Source organism: Ascaphus truei, chromosome 7, assembly GCF_040206685.1.
Source record: "Ascaphus truei isolate aAscTru1 chromosome 7, aAscTru1.hap1, whole genome shotgun sequence".
NCBI lineage: Eukaryota > Metazoa > Chordata > Amphibia > Anura > Ascaphidae > Ascaphus > Ascaphus truei.
In genome coordinates, this window is record NC_134489.1 from 110228449 (window position 1) to 110254777 (window position 26329).

At 52.9% G+C, this 26329-nt stretch overlaps 1 protein-coding gene across 1 annotated transcript in view; it reads left to right on the plus strand.

Annotated features, from left to right (window-relative positions):
• Positions 1 to 26329, plus strand: part of LOC142499873 (kalirin-like) — a 376918-nt gene that overhangs the window by 260720 nt on the left and 89869 nt on the right. Inside the window, 3 exon segments of the mRNA XM_075609896.1 lie at positions 8668 to 8767; positions 8769 to 8861; positions 10087 to 10599. Coding sequence (XP_075466011.1) covers positions 8668 to 8767; positions 8769 to 8861; positions 10087 to 10599 — 706 coding nt within the window.

Below are 26329 nucleotides of genomic sequence, written 5' to 3' on the forward strand. Positions count from 1 at the left end.
GGGTGTTACTGAGAGCGGAGCCGTGCTGCTGCAGTCCGGGTGTTACTGAGAGCAGAGCCGTGCTGCTGCAGTCCGGGTGTTACTGAGAGCGGAGCCGTGCTGCTGCAGTCCGGGTGTTACTGAGAGCGGAGCCGTGCTGCTGCAGTCCGGGTGTTACTGAGAGCGGAGCCGTGCTGCTGCAGTCCGGGTGTTACTGAGAGCGGAGCCGTGCTGCTGCAGTCCGGGTGTTACTGAGAGCGGAGCCGTGCTGCTGCAGTCCGGGTGTTACTGAGAGCGGAGCCGTGCTGCTGCAGTCCGGGTGTTACTGAGAGCGGAGCCGTGCTGCTGCAGTCCGGGTGTTACTGAGAGCAGAGCCGTGCTGCTGCAGTCCGGGTGTTACTGAGAGCGGAGCCGTGCTGCTGCAGTCCGGGTGTTACTGAGAGCAGAGCCGTGCTGCTGCAGTCCGGGTGTTACTGAGAGTAGAGCGGAGCCGTGCTGCTGCAGTCGCCGGGTGGTGTTACTTGAGAGCAGAGCCGTGATGCTGCAGTTCCGGGTGTTACTGAGAGCAGGAGCCGTGCTGCTGCAGTCGCGGGTGGTTACTGAGAGCGGACGCCGTGCTGCTGCAGTCCGGGTGTTACTGAGAGCGGAGCCGTGCTGCTGCAGTCCGGGGTGTTACTGAGAGCGGAGCCGTGCTGCTGCAGTCCGGGTGTTACTGAGAGCGGAGCCGTGCTGCTGCAGTCCGGGGTGTTACTGAGAGCGGAGCCGTGCTGCTGCAGTCCGGGTGTTACTGAGAGCGAGAGCCGTGCTGCTGCAGTCCGGGTGTTACTGAGAGCGGAGCCGTGCTGCTGCAGTCCCGGGTGTTACTGAGAGCAGAGCCGTGCTGCTGCAGTCCGGGTTGTTACTGAGAGCGGAGCCCGTGCTGCTGCAGCGTCCGGGTGTTACTGAGAGCGGAGCCGTGCTGCTGCAGTCCGGGTGTCACTGAGAGCGCAGAGCCGTGCTGCTGCAGTCCGGGTGTTACTGAGAGCGGAGCCGTGCTGCTGCAGTCCGGGTGTCACTGAAGCAGAGCGTGCTGCTGCAGTCCGGGTGTTACTGAGAGCGGAGCCGTGCTGCTGCAGTCCGGGTGTTACTGAGAGCGGAGCCGTGCTGCTGCAGTCCGGGTGTTACTGAGAGCAGAGCCGTGCTGCTGCAGTCCGGGTGTTACTGAGAGCGGAGCCGTGCTGCTGCAGTCCCGGGTGTTACTGAGAGCGGAGCCGTGCTGCTGCAGTCCGGGTGTTACTGAGAGCGAGAGCCGTGCTGCTGCAGTCCGGGTGTTACTGAGAGCGGAGCCGTGCTGCTGCAGTCCGGGTGTTACTGAGAGCGGAGCCGTGCTGCTGCAGTCCGGGTGTTACTGAGAGCGGAGCCGTGCTGCTGCAGTCCGGGTGTTACTGAGAGCAGGAGCCGTGCTGCTGCAGTCCGGGTGTTACTGATGAGCGGAGCACGTGCTGCTGCAGTCCGGGTGTTACTGAGAGCGGAGCCGTGCTGCTGCAGTCCGGGTGTTACTGAGAGCGGAGCCGTGCTGCTGCAGTCCGGGTGTTACTGAGAGCAGAGCCGTGCTGCTGCAGTCCGGGTGTTACTGAGAGCGGAGCCGTGCTGTGCTGCAGTCCGGGGTGTTACTGAGAGCAGAGCCGTGCTGCTGCAGTCCGGGTGTTTACTGAGAGCAGGAGCCGTGCTGCTGCAGGTCCGGGTTGTTACTGAGAGCGGAGCCATGCTGCTGCAGTCCGGGTGTTACTGAGAGCGGAGCCGTGCTGCTGCAGTCCGGGTGTTACTGAGAGCGGAGCCGTGCTGCTGCAGTCCGGGTGTTACTGAGAGCGGAGCCGTGCTGCTGCAGTTCCGGGTGTAACTGGAGAGCGGAGCCGTGCTGCTGCAGTCCGGGTGTTACTGAGAGCAGAGCCGTGCTGCTGCAGTCCGGGTGTTACTGAGAGCAGAGCCGTGCTGCTGCAGTCCGGGTGTTACTGAGAGCGGAGCCCGTGCTGCTGCAGTCCGGGTGTTACTGAGAGCGGAGCCGTGCTGCTGCAGTCCGGGTGTCACTGAGAGCGGAGCCGTGCTGCTGCAGTCCCGGGTGTTACTGAGAGCAGAGCCGTGCTGCTGCAGTCCCGGGTGTTACTGAGAGCAGAGCCGTGCTGCTGCAGTCCGGTGTTACTGAGAGACGGAGCCATGCTGCTGCAGTCCGGGTGTTACTGAGAGCGGAGCCGTGCTGCTGCAGTCCGGGTGTTACTGAGAGCAGAGCCGTGCTGCTGCAGTCCGGGTGTTACTGAGAGCGGAGCCGTGCTGCTGCAGTCCGGGTGTTACTGAGAGCAGAGCCGTGCTGCTGCAGTCCGGGGTGTTACTGAGGAGCGGAGCCCGTGCTGCTGCAGTCCCGGGTGTTACTGAGAGCAGAGCCGTGCTGCTGCAGTCCGGGTGTCACTGAGAGCGGAGCCGTGCTGCTGCAGTCCGGGTGTTACTGAGAGCAGAGCCGTGCTGCTGCAGTCCGGGTGTCACTGAGAGCAGAGAGCCGTGCTGCTGCAGTCCGGGTGTTACTGAGGAACGAGCCGTGCTGCTGCAGTCCGGGTGTTACTGAGAGCGGAGCCGTGCGGCTGGCAGTCCGGGGTGTTACTGAGGAGCGGAGCCGTGCCTGCTGCAGTCCGGGTGTCACTGAGAGCGGAGCCGTGCTGCTGCAGTCCGGGTGTCACTGAGAGCGGAGCCGTGCTGCTGCAGTCCGGGTGTTACTGAGAGCAGAGCACGTGCTGCTGCAGTCCGGGTGTCACTGAGAGCAGAGCCGTGCTGCTGCAGTCCGGGGTGTTACTGAGCGGAGCCGTGCTGCTGCAGTCCGGGTGTTACTGAGAGCGAGAGCCCGTGCTGCTGCAGTCCGGGTGTTACTGAGAGCAGAGCCGTGCTGCTGCAGTCCGGGTGTTACTGGAGAGCGGAGCCGTGCCTGCTGCAGTCCGGGTGTCACTGAGAGCGGAGCCGTGCTGCTGCAGTCCGGTGTTACTGAGAGCGAGAGCACCGTGCTGCTGCAGTCCGGGTGTTACTGAGAGCAGAGCCGTGCTGCTGCAGTCCGGGTGTTACTGAGAGCGGAGCCGTGCTGCTGCAGTCCGGGTGTCACTGAGAGCGGAGCCGTGCTGCTGCAGTCCCGGGTGTTACTGAGAGCGGAGGCCGTGCTGCTGCAGGTCCGGGTGTTACTGAGAGCGGAGCCCGTGCTGCTGCAGTCCGGGTGTTACTGAGAGCGGAGCCGTGCTGCTGCACGTCCGGGTGTTACTGAGAGCGGAGCCGTGCTGCTGCAGTCCGGGTGTTACTGAGAGCAGAGCCGTGCTGTCTGCAGTCCGGGTGTTACTGAGAGCGGAGCCGTGCTGCTGCAGTCCGGGTGTTACTGAGAGCGGAGCCGTGCTGCTGCAGTCCGGGTGTTACTGAGAGCGGAGCCGTGCTCCTGCAGTCCGGGTGTTACTGAGAGCGGAGCCGTGCTGCTGCAGTCCGGGTGTTACTGAGAGCGGAGCCGTGCTGCTGCAGTCCGGGTTGTTACTGAGAGCAGAGCCGTGCTGCTGCAGTCCGCGTGTTACTGAGAGCGGAGCCGTGCTGCTGCAGTCCGGGTGTTACTGAGAGCGGTGAGCCGTGCTGCTGCAGTCCGGGTGTTACTGAGAGCAGGAGCCGTGCTGCTGCAGTCCGGGTGTTTACTGAGAGCGGAGCCGTGCTGCTGCAGTCCGGGTGTTACTGAGAGCGGAGCCGTGCTGCTGCAGTCCGGGTGTTTACTGAGAGCGGAGCCGTGCTGCTGCAGTCCCGGGTGTTACTGAGAGCAGAGCCGTGCTGCTGCAGTCCGGGTGTTACCCCTTGAGAGCAGGAGCCGTGCTGCTGCAGTCCGGGTGTAACTGAGAGCAGAGAGCCGTGCTGCTGCAGTCCGGGTGTTACTGAGAGCGGAGCCGTGCTGCTGCAGTCCGGGTGTTACTGAGAGCAGAGAGCCGTGCTGCTGCAGTCCGGGGTGTTACTGAGAGCGGAGCCGTGCTGCTGCAGTCCGGGTGTTACTGAGAGCGGAGCCGTGCTGCTGCAGTGTCCGGGTGTTACTGAGAGCGGGAGCCCGGTGCTGCTGCAGTCCGGGTGTTACTGAGAGCGGAGCCGTGCTGCTGCAGTCCGGGTGTTACTGAGAGCGGAGCCGTGCTGCTGCAGTCCGGGTGTTACTGAGAGCGGAGCCGTGCTGCTGCAATCCGGGTGTTACTGAGAGCAGAGCCGTGCTGCTGCAGTCCGGGTGTTACTGAGAGCGGAGCCGTGCTGCTTGCAGTCCGGGTGTTACTGAGAGCGGAGCCGTGCTGCTGCAGTCCGGGTGTTAGTGGACAGCGGAGCCGTGCTGCTGCAGTCCGGGTGTTACTGAGAGCGGAGCCGTGCTGCTGCAGTCCGGGGTGTTACTGAGAGCGGAGCCGTGCTGCTGCAGTCCGGGTGTTACTGAGAGAGCAGAGCCGTGCTGCTGCAGTCCGGGTGTTACTGAGAGCAGAGCCGTGCTGCTGCTGGTCCGTGGTGTTTACTGAGAGCGGAGCCGTGCTGCTGCAGTCCGGGTGTTACTGAGAGCGAGCCGTGCTGCTGCAGTCCGGGTGTTACTGAGAGCGCGAGCCGTGCTGCTGCAGTCCGGGTGTTTACTGAGAGCAGGAGCCGTGCTGCTGCAGTCCGGGTGTTACTGAGAGCAGAGCCGTGCTGCTGTGCAGTCCGGGGTGTTACTGAGAGCAGAGCCGTGCTGCTGCAGTCGCGGTGTTACTGAGAGCGGAGCCGTGCTGCTGCAGTCCGGGTGTTACTGAGAGCGGAGCCGTGCTGCTGCAGTCCGGGTGTTACTGAGAGCGAGAGCCGTGCTGCTGCAGTCCGGGTGTTACTGAGAGCGAGCCGTGCTTGCTGCAGTCCGGGTGTTACTGAGAGCGGAGCCGTGCTGCTGCAGTCCGGGTGTTACTGAGAGCGAGCGAGCCGTGCTGCTCAGTCCGGGTGTTACTGAGAGCAGAGCCGTGCTGCTGCAGGTCCGGGTGTTACTGAGAGCAGGAGCCGTGCTGCTGCAGTCCGGGTGTTACTGAGAGCGGAGCCGTGCTGCTGCAGTCCGGGTGTTCACTGAGAGCAGAGCCGTGCTGCTGCAGTCCGGGTGTTTACTGAGAGCGGAGCCGTGCTGCTGCAGTCCGGGTGTTACTGAGAGCAGAGCCGTGCTGCTGCAGTCCGGGTTGTTACTGAGAGCGGAGCCGTGCTGCTGCAGTCCGGGTGTTACTGAGAGCAGAGCCGTGCTGCTGCAGTCCGGGTGTTACTGAGAGCGGAGCCGTGTGCTGCGCAGTCCGGGTGTTACTGAGAGCAGGAGCCGTGCTGCTGCAGTCCGGGTGTTACTGAGAGTGCGGAGCCGTGCTGCTGGCAGTCCGGGTGTTACTGAGAGCGGAGCCGTGCTGCTGCAGTCCGGGTGTTACTGAGAGCGGAGCCGTGCTGCTGCAGTCCGGGTGTTACTGAGAGCAGGGAGCCGTGCTGCTGCAGTCCGGGTGTTACTGAGAGAGCGGAGCGAGCCTGTGCTGCTGCAGTCCGGGTGTTTACTGAGAGCGGAGCCGTGCTGCTGCAATCCGAGGTGTTACTGAGAGCAGAGCCGTGCTGCTGCAGTCCGGGTGTTACTGAGAGCGGAGGCCGTGCTGCTGCAGTCCGGGTGTTACTGAGAGCGGAGCCGTGCTGCTGCAGTCCGGGTGTTACTGAGAGCGGAGCCGTGCTGCTGCAGTCCGGGTGTTACTGAGAGCGGAGCCGTGCTGCTGCAAGTCCGGGTGTTACTGAGAGCAGGAGCCGTGCTGCTGCAGTCCGTGGTGTTTACTGAGAGCAGAGCCGTGCTGCTGCAGGTCCGGGTTGTTACTGGAGAGCGGAGCCGTGCTGCTGCAGTCCGGGTGTTACTGAGAGTAGCGGAGCCGTGCTGCTGCAGTCCGGGTGTTACTGAGAGCAGAGCCGTGCTGCTGCAGTCCGGGTGTTACTGAGAGCGGAGCCGTGCTGCTGCAGTCGCCGGGGGGGTGTTACTGAGAGCAGAGCCGTGCTGCTGCAGTCCGAGTGTAACTGAGAGCGGAACCGTGCTGCTGCAGTCCCGGGTGTTACTGAGAGCGGAGCCGTGCTGCTGCAGTCCGGGTGTTAACTGAGAGCGGAGCCGTGCTGCTGCAGTCCGGGTGTTACTGAGAGCAGAGCCGTGCTGCTGCAGTCCGGGTGTTACTGAGAGCGGAGCCGTGCTGCTGCAGTCCGGGTGTTACTGAGAGCGGAGCCGTGCTGCTGCAGTCCGGGTGTTACTGAGAGCGGAGCCGTGCTGCTGCAGTCAGCGTGTTACTGAGAGCGGAGCCGTGCTGCTGCAGTCCGGGTGTTACTGAGAGCGGAGCCGTGCTGCTGCAGTCCGGGTGTTACTGAGGAGCGGAGCCGTGCTGCTGTGCAGTCCGGGTGTTACCTGAGAGCAGAGCCGTGCTGCTGCAGTCCGGGTGTTACTGAGAGCAGAGCCGTGCTGCTGCAGTCCGGGTGTTACTGAGAGCGGAGCCGTGCTGCCTGCAGTCCGGGTGTTACTGAGAGCGGAGCCGTGGCTGCTGCAGTCCGGGTGTTACTGAGAGCGGAGCCGTGCTGCTGCAGTCCGGGTGTTACTGAGAGCGGAGCCGTGCTGCTGCAGTCCGGGTGTTACTGAGAGCGGAGCCGTGCTGCTGCAGTCCGGGTGTTACTGAGAGCGGAGCCGTGCTGCTGCAGTCCGGGTGTTACTGAGAGCGGAGCCGTGCTGCTGCAGTCCGGGTGTTACTGAGAGCGAGCCGTGCTGCTGCAGTCCCGGGGTGTTACTGAGAGCGGAGCCGTGCTGCTGCAGCGATTGTGTTCCTCAGTGAAGGCGCTGCCGCTGCCGCTTGCCGCTGACGGGCCAATTCATGGGAATAATTCGGAGTTATGTTCTTTTTAATAAAACCTTCCCATCGCTTGAAATAAATGGAAGAGAAAGTCACCTCTGAAACGCCCGAACAGTCGCTAAATCGCCCGCCGCGGGTGTCTGATTTACCCGAGACGTTCGCTACTACAACAACTTATTAATCACCGTGGGGCAACAGAAACCGTTCTTTCATAAGTTAGCCCCCGGGTTCCCAACACCAGTCCCCCAAGACCCTCCAACAGGTCAGGTTTTCAGGCTAGAACCACAGGGGATGCAGTCTTCGAATGAGTCAATGATTGCGCCACCTGTGCTGAAGCAGGGATATCCTGAAAACCTGACCTGTTGGAGGGTCTTGAGGAGTGGTATTGGGGACCCCCAAATCATCCCTTTAGCTGCCAGTACGGGCTGGTGCTGGCAGTTAAGGGGTTAGAAGAATAATCACTGCATTCCTATTTTCCTTGATGAGGCAGATTAGTGGGTGCCTGGCAATTGAGAGGTTAAATATTTTGGTGTGCATGCACCGCATATTCTGTATTCAGATAACCAGCCACGGATGCAATACTACAAAAATCGTATATACGTATGATATACAGAGCTGTACAGGTGCTTTCCATACCTCAAACATATGGGCCCTAAACAGAGACCAGAGACATTTATGTTTTATTTATTTTAATTTATACAATGTTTTACCAGGAAGTAATACATTGAGAATTACCTCCCGTTTTCACGTATGTCCTGGGTTATAATGACAAAATACATAGTTACAAATACATAGTTACAAATACATAGTTACAATGGGTGAAAAGGGTTATACATTATATACAAGACATTGTCTGCACAGTTAAATATAATATATATATTATAGGCGTATATCACCGTTATCCATTACATTGAGCAATTATAGGCTCAAAATCCACTGGTTTCGTTCTGTTATCTGCATTAGGTACTGAGGAACCTGTAAAATATACCCGTGGTTTCTGCAATCATCATGTTGGCAGCTATCCTTTCAAGATTTCTTTATTTATTGATAAAATAACCGTGTACTTCTGTGTTAGGTGATACCTTTTTTATTGGGACTAACAATTACTGTAATATTATAAGACAAGTTCTTTCAGGAATACTGATTTGCAGATTATTCCATGCGTTTAACACATGTAAAAACCAAGATAGCGCCCCGTAGAAGCACCGACGGCGCTCCTCCGCGCTGACTCTGACGCTCGCCTGCTCAATCAGGAGCGATTGTATGGTATGGACTTGCAGGTGAGCCAGCGTGCGCAATCGGGAGGCGGGGCACTGACGTCATGGGGCCAACAGCCCGCGAAGTGTCAACGTCAACGTCACGGTCGTGACGCTGCTTCTCTGTGATTGGAGGTTTCAGCTGACGGCGCGCTCTCAGATACAATTTCTGATGTCGGCTGAAAATCCCTGCGCCTCAGCACGCCTGCGGGCGCTCGCGGGAGCCCCCTCTCAAGACATCCTCATTGAGGATGACGGGGCTCATCGCGGAGCGTCCGCGCGGCCTCAGCGCTGACTGTCCTTCTATGGACTCAGCCTAAGAACCCGCGGCGGGAGATGCAGAGACGGCAGAGGGAATAGTGAATAATCAGCCAGGGCAATAAGACCTATAACCTATTTTAATGATCTCGAAGTCATGGTGTTTAAGTTTGTGTTGGCCTAAAAACTTGTGTTGCGTTGCTCCTAAACCCGGGGATTTGGGGGCTAGAGGGACAGTGCCACTGAATCAGACACATAAATACCCTGTCACTGCCTGGCGTCTAACTACCATGGTGTGTTCCTCCCCACAGTGAAGATGTCTGCAAACGAGGCTTCACCGTCATCATCGACATGCGCGGGTCCAAGTGGGACCTCATCAAACCGCTTCTGAAGACCCTGCAGGAAGCTTTCCCCCGCCGAGATCCACGTGGCTCTGATCATCAAACCCGAGAACTTCTGGCAGAAACAGAAGACCAACTTCGGCAGCTCCAAGTTCATCTTCGAGGTGCAGCGCTCGAATAACAACTCTATCCTTAGTGGCGATGTACAAGAATCAGTACATCCCCACATTACAGAGGATGTGAACGCGTCCTAATAATATATATTATTCTAATTATTCATCATTACAATATTCAGTTGTGTATATCAAGTGTGAAATATACGGAAGTAGATGTATATCAGGCTCCTCTGGCAGGGATGGGTTAATCGCCTGCAAACTGACAGTGGGGATGAGCTCCTCTATGCTGGAGAATGAGCTAGTCTTGTCTGGATATCTTCATCTTGACTGGAGCATGATGTCACGCTGAAGATGAGCGGTTTGGTATATCTGTGCACAGAATCACTCTATTGTTTACTGCAGAGCGAGGCAATTTGTACCGCAACTTGCGAAGCCTCTCATGCCACCCTAACCCTGCAACGGGTAACCCCCAATAAGGGAAACCATCCTCGCGGGTGCCACTAGCCAAGCTAAAAGGTCATTCTAATGAGACGTCCTGCTGGGTGAGGGGCAGGTTAGCGCAGAATGACAACGTTACTGAGCAAAGGCAAATGAAGGTTTGTGTTTGCTCAGTATCACGTTCATTGTAAATCTCGTATAGAGTATGCAAGTAACATCCCATTTTCACAAAGGCAGCGCGCGTAAATATAATAACACATTCCTATTATTCTTTTCATTTCAATGGACGTAGAATACTGCCATTCCTTCCATCCCATTGCACTGCACCTTCTCAATAAGTGACCACAAAGGCACACCCGTTTAAAGGGTCTGTCTCTCTCAAGGCCAAAGTGTACAAATGGCAGCGATGTGTTTAGGGGTTATATCTTGATTGAAGCCGTTTTATCTTAAGTCACCTATAAGTAAATAATTTAGTTAGTTTGGACACGTGCGAATCTGAGACTTGGGAGGGGTTTAATTTTCTCAACCTGCTCTTGTTTGTCTGATGAGAGTTCAACAAGAGTTTGCGCAGGTAAAAAAAAAAAAAAAACCTCTCTACCCCCTCACCTATCTTTATTCTCTCTCTGATAAAGACAGTTAAATAAGGGTGCAAGTGCTCCCCCATTCAGGGGCCCCAAAGAAATGCAATGTGTGCTTTCCAGAGAAACAAAAAGCTGCCAAATCTTTGCTTTTAGCACAGACTCTCCAATTGGATTTTGAAATTGTTTACAAAATGTTGTTTTTATGGCTGGCAACATGGGAGGCGACTTAAATAATGTATTTCCTCTTCCCCCAGACCAGCATGGTCTCCGTTGAGGGCCTTTCCAAGCTGGTGGATCCCTCCCAGCTGACAGAGGAGTTCGAAGGCACTTTGGATTACAATCACGACGAGTGGATAGAGCTCCGAGTGTCACTGGAGGAATTCTTCAACAGTGCCGTCCACTTGCTGTCACGGCTGGAGGACCTGCAGGAGATGCTCGCCAGGAAGGAGTTCCCTGTGGACGTTGAAGGCTCCAGAAGGCTGATCGACGAACACACCCAGTTGAAAAAGAAGGTCATCAAGGCCCCAGTGGAAGAGCTTGACCGCGACGGGCAGAGGCTGCTACAATGTATCAGGTGTGGGGATGGGTTCTCGGGCAGGAACTGTATCCCGGGAGGGGCCGACTTCCAAAGCCTTGTGCCGAAGATCACCAGTCTCCTGGACAAGCTCCACTCCACGCGGCAGCATCTGCACCAGATGTGGCACGTGCGGAAGCTCAAGCTGGACCAGTGTTTCCAGCTGCGGCTGTTTGAGCAGGACGCGGAGAAGGTGAGCGACATCGTGTGTTTCATGTATGTGGGTAGGAAGGTGGAACATACCAAGTGCTCTCATGTTATTGCATCTCCAAGATATGTCATCAATGCAGCAGACCCGACGCTCGTTTTACTCTCATCTGAACCGGGCTGAATATAGCCCGTTATAGCTCCGGGGGGGCCGTAGCCTGGATTGCAGCTTTAATCTGTAAATAGCCACGTTTCTCATCCACGTTTCATTTGCTTATTGTTACTTTTTTTTTTATACATTGTAACTTTATTGTACATCTCGGTTTAAACGCACTAGCGGCCAACTCCAGTCCTTGAGGGCCACCAACAGGTCAGGTTTTCAGGATATCCCTTCAGCACAACACAGACAAAGACTAAGCCACTGACGCACCCCCTGTACTGAAGCAGGGATATCTTGAAAACCTGGCCTGTTGGTGGACCTTGAGAACAGGAGCTGACCCCCTCCCCCCCCCCCCCCCCGTGCTGATGGAGAGCCAGCTGTAAGTTAGTAATCGCTGCGTTTTCCAGCTCCCTCTGTCCTTGCAAAACACCCGCACAATAATCTAACATCAAACTGTGATAAGGACGCTGGAGGTTAATGGGGTTTTTAGTGCAGACAAAACTGTATTGAAACATCAGACAGACGCGATTGTCACGTACTCGGTGGGCATTCAGGCATGCAGTGTTTCTGGCCCACTGTAAGGCGAGGTAATCCCCACTGGCAGTGACATGGTTAAAGCAGTAGAAGCACCTCTACCCCAGCCCCCCCCCCCCAGAGGCTGGCGCAGCGTGCCCCCCCCAACCACCCCCCCCCCCCCACCAGAGGCTGGCACAGCGTGGCGAGCTCCCGCTGACTTGAATGATCTGTTAATAGACAACACGTTGCTGCCCCCCACCCTTGTGCTCCCTGCCTCCCAACTGTGCTCCCTGCTCCCAACTGTGCTCCCTGTCCCCCCTGTGCTCCCTGCTCCCAACTGTGCTCCCTGCCTCCCAACTGTGCTCCCTGCTCCCAACTGTGCTCCCTGTCCCCCCTGTCCCCCCTGTGCTCCCTGTCCCCCCTGTGCTCCCTGCTCCCAACTGTGCTCCCTGCTCCCAACTGTGCTCCCTGCTCCCAACTGTGCTCCCTGCTCCCAACTGTGCTCCCTGCTCCCAACTGTGCACCCTGCTCCCAACTGTGCTCCCTGATCCCAACTGTGCTCCCTGCCTCCCAACTGTGCTCCCTGCTCCCAACTGTGCTCCCTGTCCCCCCTGTGCTCCCTGCCTCCCAACTGTGCTCCCTGCGCCCAACTGTGCTCCCTGCTCCCAACTGTGCTCCCTGCTCCCAACTGTGCTCCTTGCTCCCAATTGTGCTCCCTGTCCCCCCCCCTGCCCTCCCTGCCTCCCATGAGCTCCCTGCTCCCAACTGTGCTCCCTGTACCCCCTGTGCTCCCTGCTCTCAACTGTGCTCCCTGTCCCCCTGAGCTCCCTTCCTCCATTCTCCCTGCCCCCTGTACTCTCTTCCCCCCCTGCCCTACCTGTGCTCCCTTCCCCACTGTATTCCTTGCCCCCCTGTGCTCCCTACCCCCCTGCTCCCCCCACCCCCACTGTTTTCCTTGCCCCCCTGTTCTCCCTGTCTCTGCTCGCTGTGTTACATGTAACACGCTTCTCTGTGCATAACATGTAACACGCTTTTCTGTGCATTACATGTAACACGCTTCTCTGTGCATTACATGTAACACGTAGTTCTGCAGACTGTTACATTATATGTTATTATATTGCACATAGAACATGCAGCTATGCAGGCGGTTACATGTTATTGCACATACAACATGCAGCTGTGCAGGCGGTTACATGTTATTGCACATACAACATGCAGCTGTGCAGGCGGTTACATGTTATTGCACATACAACATGCAGCTGTGCAGGCGGTTACATTACATGTTATTATATTGCTTTACATTGCAGCGCTGGCCCCTTTGCTGTGGAAGGGTTAAATTCCCTTCCCACTAATGACCGTTCCACTAGAACATGTCACACGCCCTCTGTACATGGCGAGGCTATAATAACACGCCCTCTGTACATGGCGAGGATATAATAACACGCCCTCTGTACATGGCGAGGCTATAATAACACGCCCTCTGTACATGGCGAGGCTATAAAAACACGCCCTCTGTACATGGCGAGGCTATAATAACACGCCCTCTGTACATGGCGAGGCTATAATAACACGCCCTCTGTACATGGCGAGGCTATAATAACACGCCCTCTGTACATGGCGAGGCTATAATAACACGCCCTCTGTACATGGCGAGGCTATAATAACACGCCCTCTGTACATGGCGAGGCTATAATAACACGCCCTCTGTACATGGCGAGGCTATAATAACACGCCCTCTGTACATGGCGAGGCTATAATAACACGCCCTCTGTACATGGCGAGGCTATAATAACACGCCCTCTGTACATGGCGAGACTATAATAACACGCCCTCTGTACATGGCGAGGCTATAATAACACGCCCTCTGTACATGGGGAGGCTATAATAACACGCCCTCTGTACATGGGGAGGCTATAATAACACGCCCTCTGTACATGGCGAGGCTATAATAACACGCCCTCTGTACATGGCGAGGCTATAATAACACGCCCTCTGTACGTGGCGAGGCTATAATAACACGCCCTCTGTACATGGCGAGGCTATAATAACACGCCCTCTGTACATGGCGAGGCTATAATAACACGCCCTCTGTACATGGCGAGGCTATAATAACACGCCCTCTGTACATGGCGAGGCTATAATAACACGCCCTCTGTACATGGCGAGGCTATAATAACACGCCCTCTGTACATGGCGAGGCTATAATAACACGCCCTCTGTACATGGCGAGACTATAATAACACGCCCTCTGTACATGGCGAGGCTATAATAACACGCCCTCTGTACATGGGGAGGCTATAATAACACGCCCTCTGTACATGGGGAGGCTATAATAACACGCCCTCTGTACATGGCGAGGCTATAATAACACGCCCTCTGTACATGGCGAGGCTATAATAACACGCCCTCTGTACATGGCGAGGCTATAATAACACGCCCTCTGTACATGGCGAGGCTATAATAACACGCCCTCTGTACATGGCGAGGCTATAATAACACGCCCTCTGTACATGGCGAGGCTATAATAACGCCCTCTGTACATGGCGAGGCTATAATAACACGCCCTCTGTACATGGCGAGGCTATAATAACACGCCCTCTGTACATGGCGAGGCTATAATAACACGCCCTCTGTACATGGCGAGGCTATAATAACACGCCCTCTGTACATGGCGAGGCTATAATAACACGCCCTCTGTACATGGCGAGGCTATAATAACACGCCCTCTGTACATGGCGAGGCTATAATAACACGCCCTCTGTACATGGCGAGGCTATAATAACACGCCCTCTGTACATGGGGAGGCTATAATAACACGCCCTCTGTACATGGGGAGGCTATAATAACACGCCCTCTGTACATGGAGAGGCTATAATAACACGCCCTCTGTACATGGCGAGGCTATAATAACACGCCCTCTGTACATGGGGAGGCTATAATAACACGCCCTCTGTACATGGGGAGGCTATAATAACACGCCCTCTGTACATGGCGAGGCTATAATAACGCGCCCTCTGTACATGGCGAGGCTATAATAACACGCCCTCTGTACATGGCGAGGCTATAATAACGCGCCCTCTGTACATGGCGAGGCTATAATAACGCGCCCTCTGTACATGGCGAGACTATAATAACGCGCCCTCTGTACATGGAGAGGCTATAATAACACGCCCTCTGTACATGGGGAGGCTATAATAACGCGCCCTCTGTACATGGCGAGGCTATAATAACACGCCCTCTGTACATGGCGAGGCTATAATAACACGCCCTCTGTACATGGCGAGGCTATAATAACACGCCCTCTGTACATGGGGAGGCTATAATAACACGCCCTCTGTACATGGCGAGGCTATAATAACACGACCTCTGTACGTGGCGAGGCTATAATAACACGCCCTCTGTACGTGGCGAGGCTATAATAACACGCCCTCTGTACGTGGCGAGGCTATAATAACACGCCCTCTGTACGTGGCGAGGCTATAATAACACGCCCTCTGTACGTGGCGAGGCTATAATAACACGCCCTCTGTACGTGGCGAGGCTATAATAACACGCCCTCTGTACGTGGCGAGGCTATAATAACACGCCCTCTGTACGTGGCGAGGCTATAATAACACGCCCTCTGTACATGGCGAGGCTATAATAACACGCCCTCAGTACATGGGGAGGCTATAATAACACGCCCTCTGTACATGGCGAGGCTATAATAACACGCCCTCTGTACATGGCGAGGCTATAATAACACGCCCTCTGTACATGGCGAGGCTATAATAACACGCCCTCTGTACATGGCGAGGCTATAATAACACGCCCTCTGTACATGGCGAGGCTATAATAACACGCCCTCTGTACATGGCGAGGCTATAATAACACGCCCTCTGTACATGGCGAGGCTATAATAACACGCCCTCTGTACATGGGGAGGCTATAATAACACGCCCTCTGTACATGGGGAGGCTATAATAACACGCCCTCTGTACATGGCGAGGCTATAATAACACGCCCTCAGTACATGGGGAGGCTATAATAACACGCCCTCTGTACATGGCGAGGCTATAATAACACGCCCTCTGTACATGGCGAGGCTATAATAACACGCCCTCTGTACATGGCGAGGCTATAATAACACGCCCTCTGTACATGGCGAGGCTATAATAACACGCCCTCTGTACATGGCGAGGCTATAATAACACGCCCTCTGTACATGGCGAGGCTATAATAACACGCCCTCTGTACATGGCGAGGCTATAATAACACGCCCTCTGTACATGGCGAGGCTATAATAACACGCCCTCTGTACATGGCGAGGCTATAATAACACGCCCTCTGTACATGGCGAGGCTATAATAACACGCCCTCTGTACATGGCGATGCTATAATAACACGCCCTCTGTACATGGCGAGGCTATAATAACACGCCCTCTGTACATGGCGAGGCTATAATAACACGCCCTCTGTACATGGCGAGGCTATAATAACACGCCCTCTGTACATGGCGAGGCTATAATAACACGCCCTCTGTACATGGCGAGGCTATAATAACACGCCCTCTGTACATGGCGAGGCTATAATAACACGCAATGGGCACATTTAGCTCCAGGTTATTGTATAACATCATTGATAGATCGGACCCATTATGTGAGTACACAGGGGAAGAGAAAGCGCTCCTACACACAGCGGCTATCCATCTTCGGGGCAACGGGAAGCAGTAACACCGCCCTGCAGCGTGTGCCCTGGGAATAGGCAGAGCCCCGTGCACAGTACAGAGGGGGCAGCTACACATAGCATGAGGTGCAGGGCTGCCCCCCACAGAACACGTCACAGACACTCCGGCAACCTGCGCCCTGCTCGGGAGAAAGGCACGGAGCAATTACACGCTACATGGGGATAAATACTAACGCACACGCATAACATGTTACTGTAAATGAGACATTTCATTCTGCGTTTCCAATCCACAGCATATTAACTAACGACTGTATCACCAGCTTGCGATTTGCGTTGTGATTAAGTTACAATTACATAAAACTATAATAATGTAACACATTTCTGTGGCTGGATCTGGAACCGTTTCCCTTTCTAAACATCAAAAATATCTCCTCCAAGTGTGACTTTGTGAATAGTGATCTGCATGAAGTGTCCTCCTGAATAATAATACCATGACACGCGCACGCGCATGCACACACGCACACGCACACGCACACACACGCACACACACAGCGTGTACAGTATCTTATATGCTGTGTGCCCGCCAGCATCCCCACACCCTGCACGTCTGCAGTTTGCGCACTGCGTGATGTTTTAGACGCTCGGTTTGGGAATCCGTGTGTGATATTTGGATATACTCACACTGCCAATTCATTATTGATTTCACAATGATCATCTTTTCTAACGTACACCGCTCCCTTTGTGCACTTACTGATCTACATACACAATAACTCACAATGACAACGGCACAATAAGCACCACTGTACAACAATCGCTGCCCGGTGCAGTTTATTTGTGAGGTTTATTGTACACTGCCACATCCATTTGCCCGACATCCTGACTTTACAGCCAAGACTATTCAAATATCCATCAAGGTTTCTCTCTTCCAGGCATCCTGGGATCTTCAGGGAGCTGTTAGTATTAACCGTCAAAATGAACATTTTATCAGTGAGCGTTTGGATCACAAGCGACTCTTGCGTCTGACAGCCACGTACTGCTGCGAGTTTGAAGTCACGGTTAAGAGATTCATAAGGGATAATATAATGATAAACTCCACACAGCGTGAGCTGCATGTCCAATGAAGTATCCCAACTCTGCCCAGATTACTACATTCTACCGATGAGACTGGGTTACTATCTTATTATTACTACTATTAATAACACTATCATATTCATAGCTTCACCTGTGGGTGTGTGCACCTCACAGAATAACCACACACACATTATAACACAGGCAGAGAGACTGGTCCCCAAAGCTTGTGTTCCAAACGTAAAACAGTGCTTTATTTCTGCTGCCTTCAGTGGCATTGCAGATTGGAGACGTGACGAGCGTCAGTGTGTTTAGGCGACTAAAGGCGTTACAGTCCTTGGGGAGAAGTCCTACTTAGGAGAAGTCCCTTTTGTTGAGCTCTGGAAGTGTGAAGAGATCATCGGCATTATCATACAATGTAGTATGTTCAGGGAATCGCATTGTTATTCGTATTCTGCACTATTATTATTACTAAACACGTGTACGTCTCAGGACGCCTCATTCTTGAATACTGTAGCTCTGATGTCCGTGTTGCCAACCTCACGCCTCCGTGCAGTGTTTCTAAGTGTAGCCCTTGTTCCCCCGTACCCGGGAAGGAACTAGCAATGCCGCTATTACCTGTTAGCAACCAGGAGGTCTGAGCCTCCGCCACTGTGTGATTCTGGTTGGTCTCGGTGCAGCGCCTCCACCCCAACGTGGTGGGATAAGACCCATTACAGGAATAATAACAATAACACACACAGATATATAATAACAATAACACACACACACACACAGATATATAATAACAATAACACACACACACAGATATATAATAACAATAACACACACACACAGATATATAATAACAATAACACACACACAGATATATAATAACAATAACACACACACACACACAGATATATAATAACAATAACACACACACACAGATATATAATAACACACACACACACACAGATATATAATAACAATAACACACACACACAGATATATAATAACAATAACACACACACACACACAGATATATAATAACAATAACACACACACAGATATATAATAACAATAACACACACACACAGATATATAATAACAATAACACACACACACAGATATATAATAACAATAACACACACACACACACAGATATATAATAACAACCTTTACTGAACACAGAGCACAGGACCCTGTACCCCACAGTATAGCAATGCCCCAACCTGATACCGCCAGTGAGTGTCCCCAAAGTACATGGGGTGCTTGGCACCAATACCCTGGTGTCCTTTTCCTCCAATGTCAGGGCCCACCCAAAGTGTAGGAGATAGCGCCATCCCGTGGAGTGTTGGTGCACTTAGTTGGGTACCTGCCGAGTACTCCAGTACTCAGTGCGGCCGACTTAGCAACAGGGATCTGCCGATCCAGCGACGTTGTCCGCGATGGCGTCCGCCTCTCCGTTGGGTGAGTTCCGGCGTGAATAATATCACCATTCAGGGTCTCTTACAATGGAGGTGGTCTGGTCCCAGACCACAGGCCGCACAGATCGGGCGGCGTCTTCACTGTGTCCCTGACACTAGCGTCCCTATCTAAGGGGCCTTCCCTGCAGCAACCACAAGCTACTGAGAGTCGAGGCCTAGCTGGGGCCTAAGGGAGAATATATGAGGCCTAGTCTCAGAGCCACGGGCTCTGAGACACTACCTGCTCTTCCAACTGGCGTGGTCTCCTGAGAGCGCCAAATGTATCCTTCTGCCTGCCGAGATCCTAGCAGCCCAATTGGCTGTGCTTTCCCATGTGTGCGAGGTGGAGCATGATGGCCGCCACAACTCGTAATATCCACTGCGCATGTGCGTGTGCGTCTGCGCATGCGCGGCCAATTTAACACGGTTGCCACGAACCTCCTGGCGACCCAGTCGCCCAGCGCAACCTCCCTGCCTAGCCGTGCAACCTCCCTGCCTAGCCGTGCAACCTCCCTGCCTAGCCGTGCTCTCCCCAGCTGCAGCGGAGGTAAGGGGAAAGCCGAGGGGGGAGCGACGGGGGCATACCTCGGCTCCCAGCCATGTGGTGACTTAGTATTTGGCATGTTCTTGTCAAACACAATTATTACAATCGGAAGCCGCGTGCGACTCACCAGCGGGTGCATGATTGTAAAACCAACACGTGCGGTAATGGGCGACATTCGCTCCCCAAACAATGCTGAAAGATTCATATCGCTGCATTTTTGATGCTAACAAAATAATTGTCATCCTACGTCTCAATAACACGGGGGATTATTCTTTGTCAATGTATAGAGGTACTTTGCACCTTAACCTGCGTGTCGGCTTGCAATTTGGGAACATGTTAGTGGGACAGGTGAAGCGGGAGTCAAACAATCAATCGTAACTCCCTAATATAAGCAAAAAAGCAAGGCTTACTATTACAGAACAGCAGCGCTGTGGGATGGACCGCAGCAGTGTGTGTGTGTGTGTGTGTAGCAGTGTGTGTGTGTGTGTGTGTGTAGCTGTGTGTGTGTGTGTGTGTAGCAGTGTGTGTGTGTGTGTGTGTGTGTGTGTGTGTGTGTGTGTGTGTGTGTGAGTGTGTGTGTGTGTGTGTGAGTGTGTGTGAGTGTGTGGCAGTGTGTGATAGTGAGTTTGTGTGGTAGGTTAACACCAGGTGCTGGCATTATTTGGGTCAGCAGCTAGAAACAGCAGTGAGCATGACCCACATTAGTTCTTACAAGATACTTGGCCTGTGTGACTCCCGCATGTACGGGAGTATACACAGTTCTGCACGCATGTACGGGAGTATACACAGTTCTGCACGCATGTACGGGAGTATACACAGTTCTGCACGCATGTACGGGAGTATACACAGTTCTGCACGCATGTACGGGAGTATATACAGTTCTGCACGCATGTACGGGAGTATACACAGTTCTGCACGCATGTACGGGAGTATACACAGTTCTGCACGCATGTACGGGAGTATACACAGTTCTGCACGCATGTACGGGAGTATACACAGTTCTGCACGCATGTACGGGAGTATACACAGTTCTGCACGCATGTACGGGAGTATACACAGTTCTGCACGCATGTACGGGAGTATACACAGTTCTGCACGCATGTACGGGAGTATACACAGTTCTGCACGCATGTACGGGAGTATACACAGTTCTGCACGCATGTACGGGAGTATACACAGTTCTGCACGCATGTACGGGAGTATACACAGTTCTGCACGCATGTACGGGAGTATACACAGTTCTGCACGCATGTACGGGAGTATACACAGTTCTGCACGCATGTACGGGAGTATACACAGTTCTGCACGCATGTACGGGAGTATACACAGTTCTGCACGCATGTACGGGAGTATACACAGTTCTGCACGCATGTGCGGGAGTATACACAGTTCTGCACGCATGTACGGGAGTATACACAGTTCTGCACGCATGTACGAGAGTATACACAGTTCTGCACGCATGTACGGGAGTATACACAGTTCTGCACGCATGTACGGGAGTATACACAGTTCTGCACGCATGTACGGGAGTATACACAGTTCTGCACGCATGTACGGGAGTATACACAGTTCTGCACGCATGTACGGGAGTATATACAGTTCTGCACGCATGTACGGGAGTATACACAGTTCTGCACGCATGTACGGGAGTATGTACAGTTCTGCACGCATGTACGGGAGTATATACAGTTCTGCACGCATGTACGGGAGTATACACAGTTGTGCACGCATGTACGGGAGTATGTACAGTTCTGCACGCATGTACGGGAGTATATACAGTTCTGCACGCATGTACGGGAGTATATACAGTTCTGCACGCATGTACGGGAGTATACACAGTTCTGCACGCATGTACGGGAGTATATACAGTTCTGCACGCATGTACGGGAGTATATACAGTTCTGCACGCATGTACGGGAGTATACACAGTTGTGCACGCACGCCCATCATATCGCCCTATTGGTTAGTGTCAGAAATCTCCGCCAGATCGGAGTTTGTTGAGATTCAGCTATTGGGCTTTTAGCAATAAGGAAAAACCGCTGAGATCTCATATTGGAAACCTCGTCTCTGCAGTCAGGCTGCGGACAGGGCGCCGCCTCCCGCGCGGAGGCTGTGGGAAAGCGGGTGCTTTCCCTGGCCATGGTGGACGGGCCGTGGGGGGCGTTCCTGGGGGCGTTCCTAGTGACGTCACAGAGCTGGTTCGCCCTCATTGGGTGAACCGCTCACGTGACCTGTCTGTCGCGCTGAGACTCACGCAACGCGCGCCGTCTCGTGCTTCCACCCGTACGCCGCATGGACGCGAACACTGCCTTAAGCCAGTCTGTTTGCTCAGCGTGCGGACGCCTCCGCACAGTCTGCGGCAGCATGGCCCCACGCTAAGAAGATGGGACTGCACGCTTATAAATAAAACGTTTTGCTACTCTGTTTCTAAATGAAAAAGTAGTGCGCCTCCGTGCGCCTCTCTGTGCGCCTCCGTGCGCCTCTCTGTGCGCCTCTCTGTGCGCCTCTCTGTGCGCCTCCGTGCGCCTCTCTGTGCGCCTCCGTGCGTACATTTCAGCCACTATATTACACTGAGATAATGTCCTCTGGCCTTTCTAACCCCGAGAGCGCACTCAGGAAATGCTGGTTTCCTGCGAGAGAACGGGGAGCGCAGCGTCAGTAACGCACGGATCGGGGTTTCCCGCGAGAGAACGGGGAGCGCAGCGTCAGTAACGCACGGATCGGGGCTTCCCGCGAGAGAACGGGGAGCGCAGCGTCAGTAACGCACGGATCGGGGCTTCCCGCGAGAGAACGGGGAGCGCAGCGTCAGTAACGCACGGATCGGGGTTCCCGCGAGAGAATGGGGAGCGCAGCGTCAGTAACGCACGGATCTGGGCTTCCCGCGAGAGAACGGGGAGCGCAGCGTCAGTAACGCACGGATCTGGGCTTCCCGCGAGAGAACGGGGAGCGCAGCGTCAGTAACGCACGGATCTGGGCTTCCCGCGAGAGAACGGGGAGCGCAGCGTCAGTAACGCACGGATCTGGGCTTCCCGCGAGAGAACGGGGAGCGCAGCGTCAGTAACGCACGGATCGGGGTTTCCCGCGAGAGAATGGGGAGTGCAGCGTCAGTAACGCACGGATCGGGGTTTCCCGCGAGAGAACGGGGAGCGCAGCGTCAGTAACGCACGGATCGGGGTTTCCTGATGTTAACACTTTCTCAGACAATGCCTGTACGTGAGACCCTTTCCTAAACGCCCGGAGAGCCTGTCACATATTTACAGTAGTCCTTCCATGTTCTCACCGGCGAGCGGTAATGATGAGGTCAGGTCACATTACGCAGCGCTCGCCGTACTCAGGGGAATAATCATTTGATGCCGGCGCCTTACATACAATGTATTAACCCTTTCACTACTCGAGAGGCGAGCAACACGCTGCAGAGCCAGGCACTGCTGTCTCCCTTATCAGCTCAGAAGTTAATGAATACTATAATATTAGTGAATATATACGTGTCTGCGTGGCCCGTGGCAGGAGCTGCAGTGGCACTTTTTTTTTCTACCTTTAAAGTAATGTGTTTTATTTCCATGTATACAGAGTCCTGGCTGAGTACGTGTCTGTATACAGCGTCCTGGCTGAGTACGTGTCTGTATACAGCGCCCTGGCTGAGTACGTGTCTGTATACAGAGTCCTGGCTGAGTACGTGTCTGTATACAGCGCCCTGGCTGAGTACGTGTCTGTATACAGCGTCCTGGCTGAGTACGTGTCTGTATACAGCGTCCTGGCTGAGTACGTGTCTGTATACAGCGTCCTGGCTGAGTACGTGTCTGTATACAGCGCCCTGGCTGAGTACGTGTCTGTATACAGCGCCCTGGCTGAGTACGTGTCTGTATACAGCGCCCTGGCTGAGTACGTGTCTGTATACAGCGTCCTGGCTGAGTACGTGTCTGTATACAGCGCCCTGGCTGAGTACGTGTCTGTATACAGCGTCCTGGCTGAGTACGTGTCTGTATACAGCGTCCTGGCTGAGTACGTGTCTGTATACAGCGCCCTGGCTGAGTACGTGTCTGTATACAGCGCCCTGGCTGAGTACGTGTCTGTATACAGCGTCCTGGCTGAGTACGTGTCTGTATACAGCGTCCTGGCTGAGTACGTGTCTGTATACAGCGCCCTGGCTGAGTACGTGTCTGTATACAGCGCCCTGGCTGAGTACGTGTCTGTATACAGAGTCCTGGCTGAGTACGTGTCTGTATACAGCGTCCTGGCTGAGTACGTGTCTGTATACAGCGTCCTGGCTGAGTACGTGTCTGTATACAGAGTCCTGGCTGAGTACGTGTCTGTATACAGCGTCCTGGCTGAGTACGTGTCTGTATACAGCACCCTGGCTGAGTACGTGTCTGTATACAGAGTCCTGGCTGAGTACGTGTCTGTATACAGCGTCCTGGCTGAGTACGTGTCTGTATACAGAGTCCTGGCTGAGTACGTGTCTGTATACAGCGTCCTGGCTGAGTACGTGTCTGTATACAGCACCCTGGCTGAGTACGTGTCTGTATACAGAGTCCTGGCTGAGTACGTGTCTGTATACAGAGTCCTGGCTGAGTACGTGTCTGTATACAGCACCCTGGCTGAGTACGTGTCTGTATACAGAGTCCTGGCTGAGTACGTGTCTGTATACAGCACCCTGGCTGAGTACGTGTCTGTATACAGCGCCCTGGCTGAGTACGTGTCTGTATACAGCACCCTGGCTGAGTACGTGTCTGTATACAGAGTCCTGGCTGAGTACGTGTCTGTATACAGCGCCCTGGCTGAGTACGTGTCTGTATACAGCACCCTGGCTGAGTACGTGTCTGTATACAGAGTCCTGGCTGAGTACGTGTCTGTATACAGCGCCCTGGCTGAGTACGTGTCTGTATACAGCGTCCTGGCTGAGTACGTGTCTGTATACAGAGTCCTGGCTGAGTACGTGTCTGTATACAGCGCCCTGGCTGAGTACGTGTCTGTATACAGCACCCTGGCTGAGTACGTGTCTGTATACAGCGCCCTGGCTGAGTACGTGTCTGTATACAGCGTCCTGGCTGAGTACGTGTCTCCCACATATAATTACACGCATTTATTTCTGGAAATCAGCTCAGTACCGTCAGTTATTTTCTAAAGCAAATCAGCCATCCAGAAAATTAAAAAATGCTTTGTTTTTAAAAACAGTGCATCTGTTAATTGCTTAATCACTTCAATACTATGGGGCTCTGCAGTGCCCAGCTAAGCAAAGCAAGACATCCAGCAATGAAGGTGTTAACTCAATGTGTATGTATATATGTGTGTATGCATGTATGTGTGTGTGTATGCATGTGTGTATGTACAGTATGTGTGTGTATGTCTGTATGTATGTATGTACAGTATGTATGTGTGTGTATGTATGTACAGTATGTGTGTGTGTATGTACAGTATGTATGTATGTCTATATGTATGTATGTACAGTATGTGTGTATGTATGTATGTACAGTATGTATGTGTATGTATGTACAGTATGTGTGTATGTATGTATGTACAGTATGTATGTGTATGTATGTACAGTATGTGTGTGTGTATGTATGTACAGTATGTATGTATGTATGTGTATGTATGTATGTACAGTGTGTGTGTGTGTATGTATGTACAGTATGTATGTATGTCTATATGTATGTATGTACAGTATGTATGTGTATGTATGTACAGTATGTGTATGTATGTATGTACAGTATGTGTGTGTATGTATGTACAGTATGTATGTGTGTATGTCTATATGTATGTACAGTATGTATGTATGTACAGTATGTATGTATGTATGTACAGTATTTATGTGTATGTATGTACAGTGTGTGTGTGTGTGTGTGTATGTATGTACAGTATGTATGTGTGTGTGTGTATGTATGTACAGTATGTGTGTGTGTGTGTGTGTATGTATGTATGTACAGTATGTATGTGTGTGTATGTATGTCAACGCGATGACGTCGGAGGTTACGGGTGAGATTGCTCCGTTACTGGGGAGGGAGGGAGCGAGTGTTTACTGGAGTTTGAGTTTATCTCAGCGGTACAGTTGGGCAGTGATGTGCACTAGCCACTGCTGGAAGTTGTGGACTTAATGGTGTGGGCTGCCTATGACCTTAATGGTGGCGATACTATTATAAGTACATTACCACACGCATCCACTTTCACTGTATTATTGATGCATGCTGAGATACTACACTCTAGTAGTATTCTATATGTGTGAGTATATACACACCACCCTACACCCTCCCCTCTGATCTAGGAGGGGGGTTACTGCCATTGTATTTGATAGGATTATCTGCTACACTGATACCACTAGGCACCCTTCCCCCTCCTACACCTCCCCTATATTCTGAGCAACTTATCAGGAGGGTTCTACTTTAGAACTAGATTTATCATCATATATCTACTATTTCGCCTCCTGTATACACCCATACCTGAGTTTTAGATGTTTTTATCACCTACTGATCTTGCGTCGTTGTACTGTAATCATATATGTTTAATAAAAGTTTATTGTTTTGCCTATTGGCCATTTTAGGTAATTGTTCACTCCTAGCACTGGGTGCGGTTACCAGGGTCTCCCCTACAGCCTATTCTGATTTATATCAAGGAGCACTATATCCTTGCTATTCTATATATTAGCCTGTCTGTGCAGTGGTAAAAGGGATCGGAGGATACAGAATGGGCCTTCTTCCATATTTCAGCTGACATCACAGCAAGACTTGCAGCTCATGAATACCATACATGAAGACACAGGCATGAAGACAATGAGTAAAGGATGACTCTGGCTTATATACCATTTTAACCCTTCTCTTACATTCAAGATGCCGCGCTGTCTAGCAAACATCTCTTTGAAGCTTTCTGAAGCTGATTTTGGGCTTCCAGTGTTTAGTGTGAAATATCACACTTAAGCTGGTCAGTTCCTGGTCCCTGGGCCCAGCATAAACAATTAGGCAATTTAGCCTTTGATCACCAGGCTTTTTAAATTCCAGCAGTATGTTCTTCCTGCTTATTACCATAACAGAACCGAAATTCCATATAAACTGTAAATAACTTCATAACTTCAGTTTAGTAGTACTTACTGGCACGCGAGACATATTAATACATTCCGTCACGTCTGACGCTCCCAATGAGACTAAATATTGCAGTACTAAAATTAAGAGAGATATTAATATCTGGCTCTTAGTATCTGTTAGATATCAAGTGTTTGGAATCATTAGTTGGGGCTTGGTCCCACGAATACACATATGTAATTTTTAGCGCGTTCAGCCGAGGACAGCTCATAATATTCTTATATTTAATAAGGTCACCCATTCTGATATCCCTTGGTAACCGCACCCCTGGCCCCCATCAAAGAAATCCTTTGAAGCAGGTACCT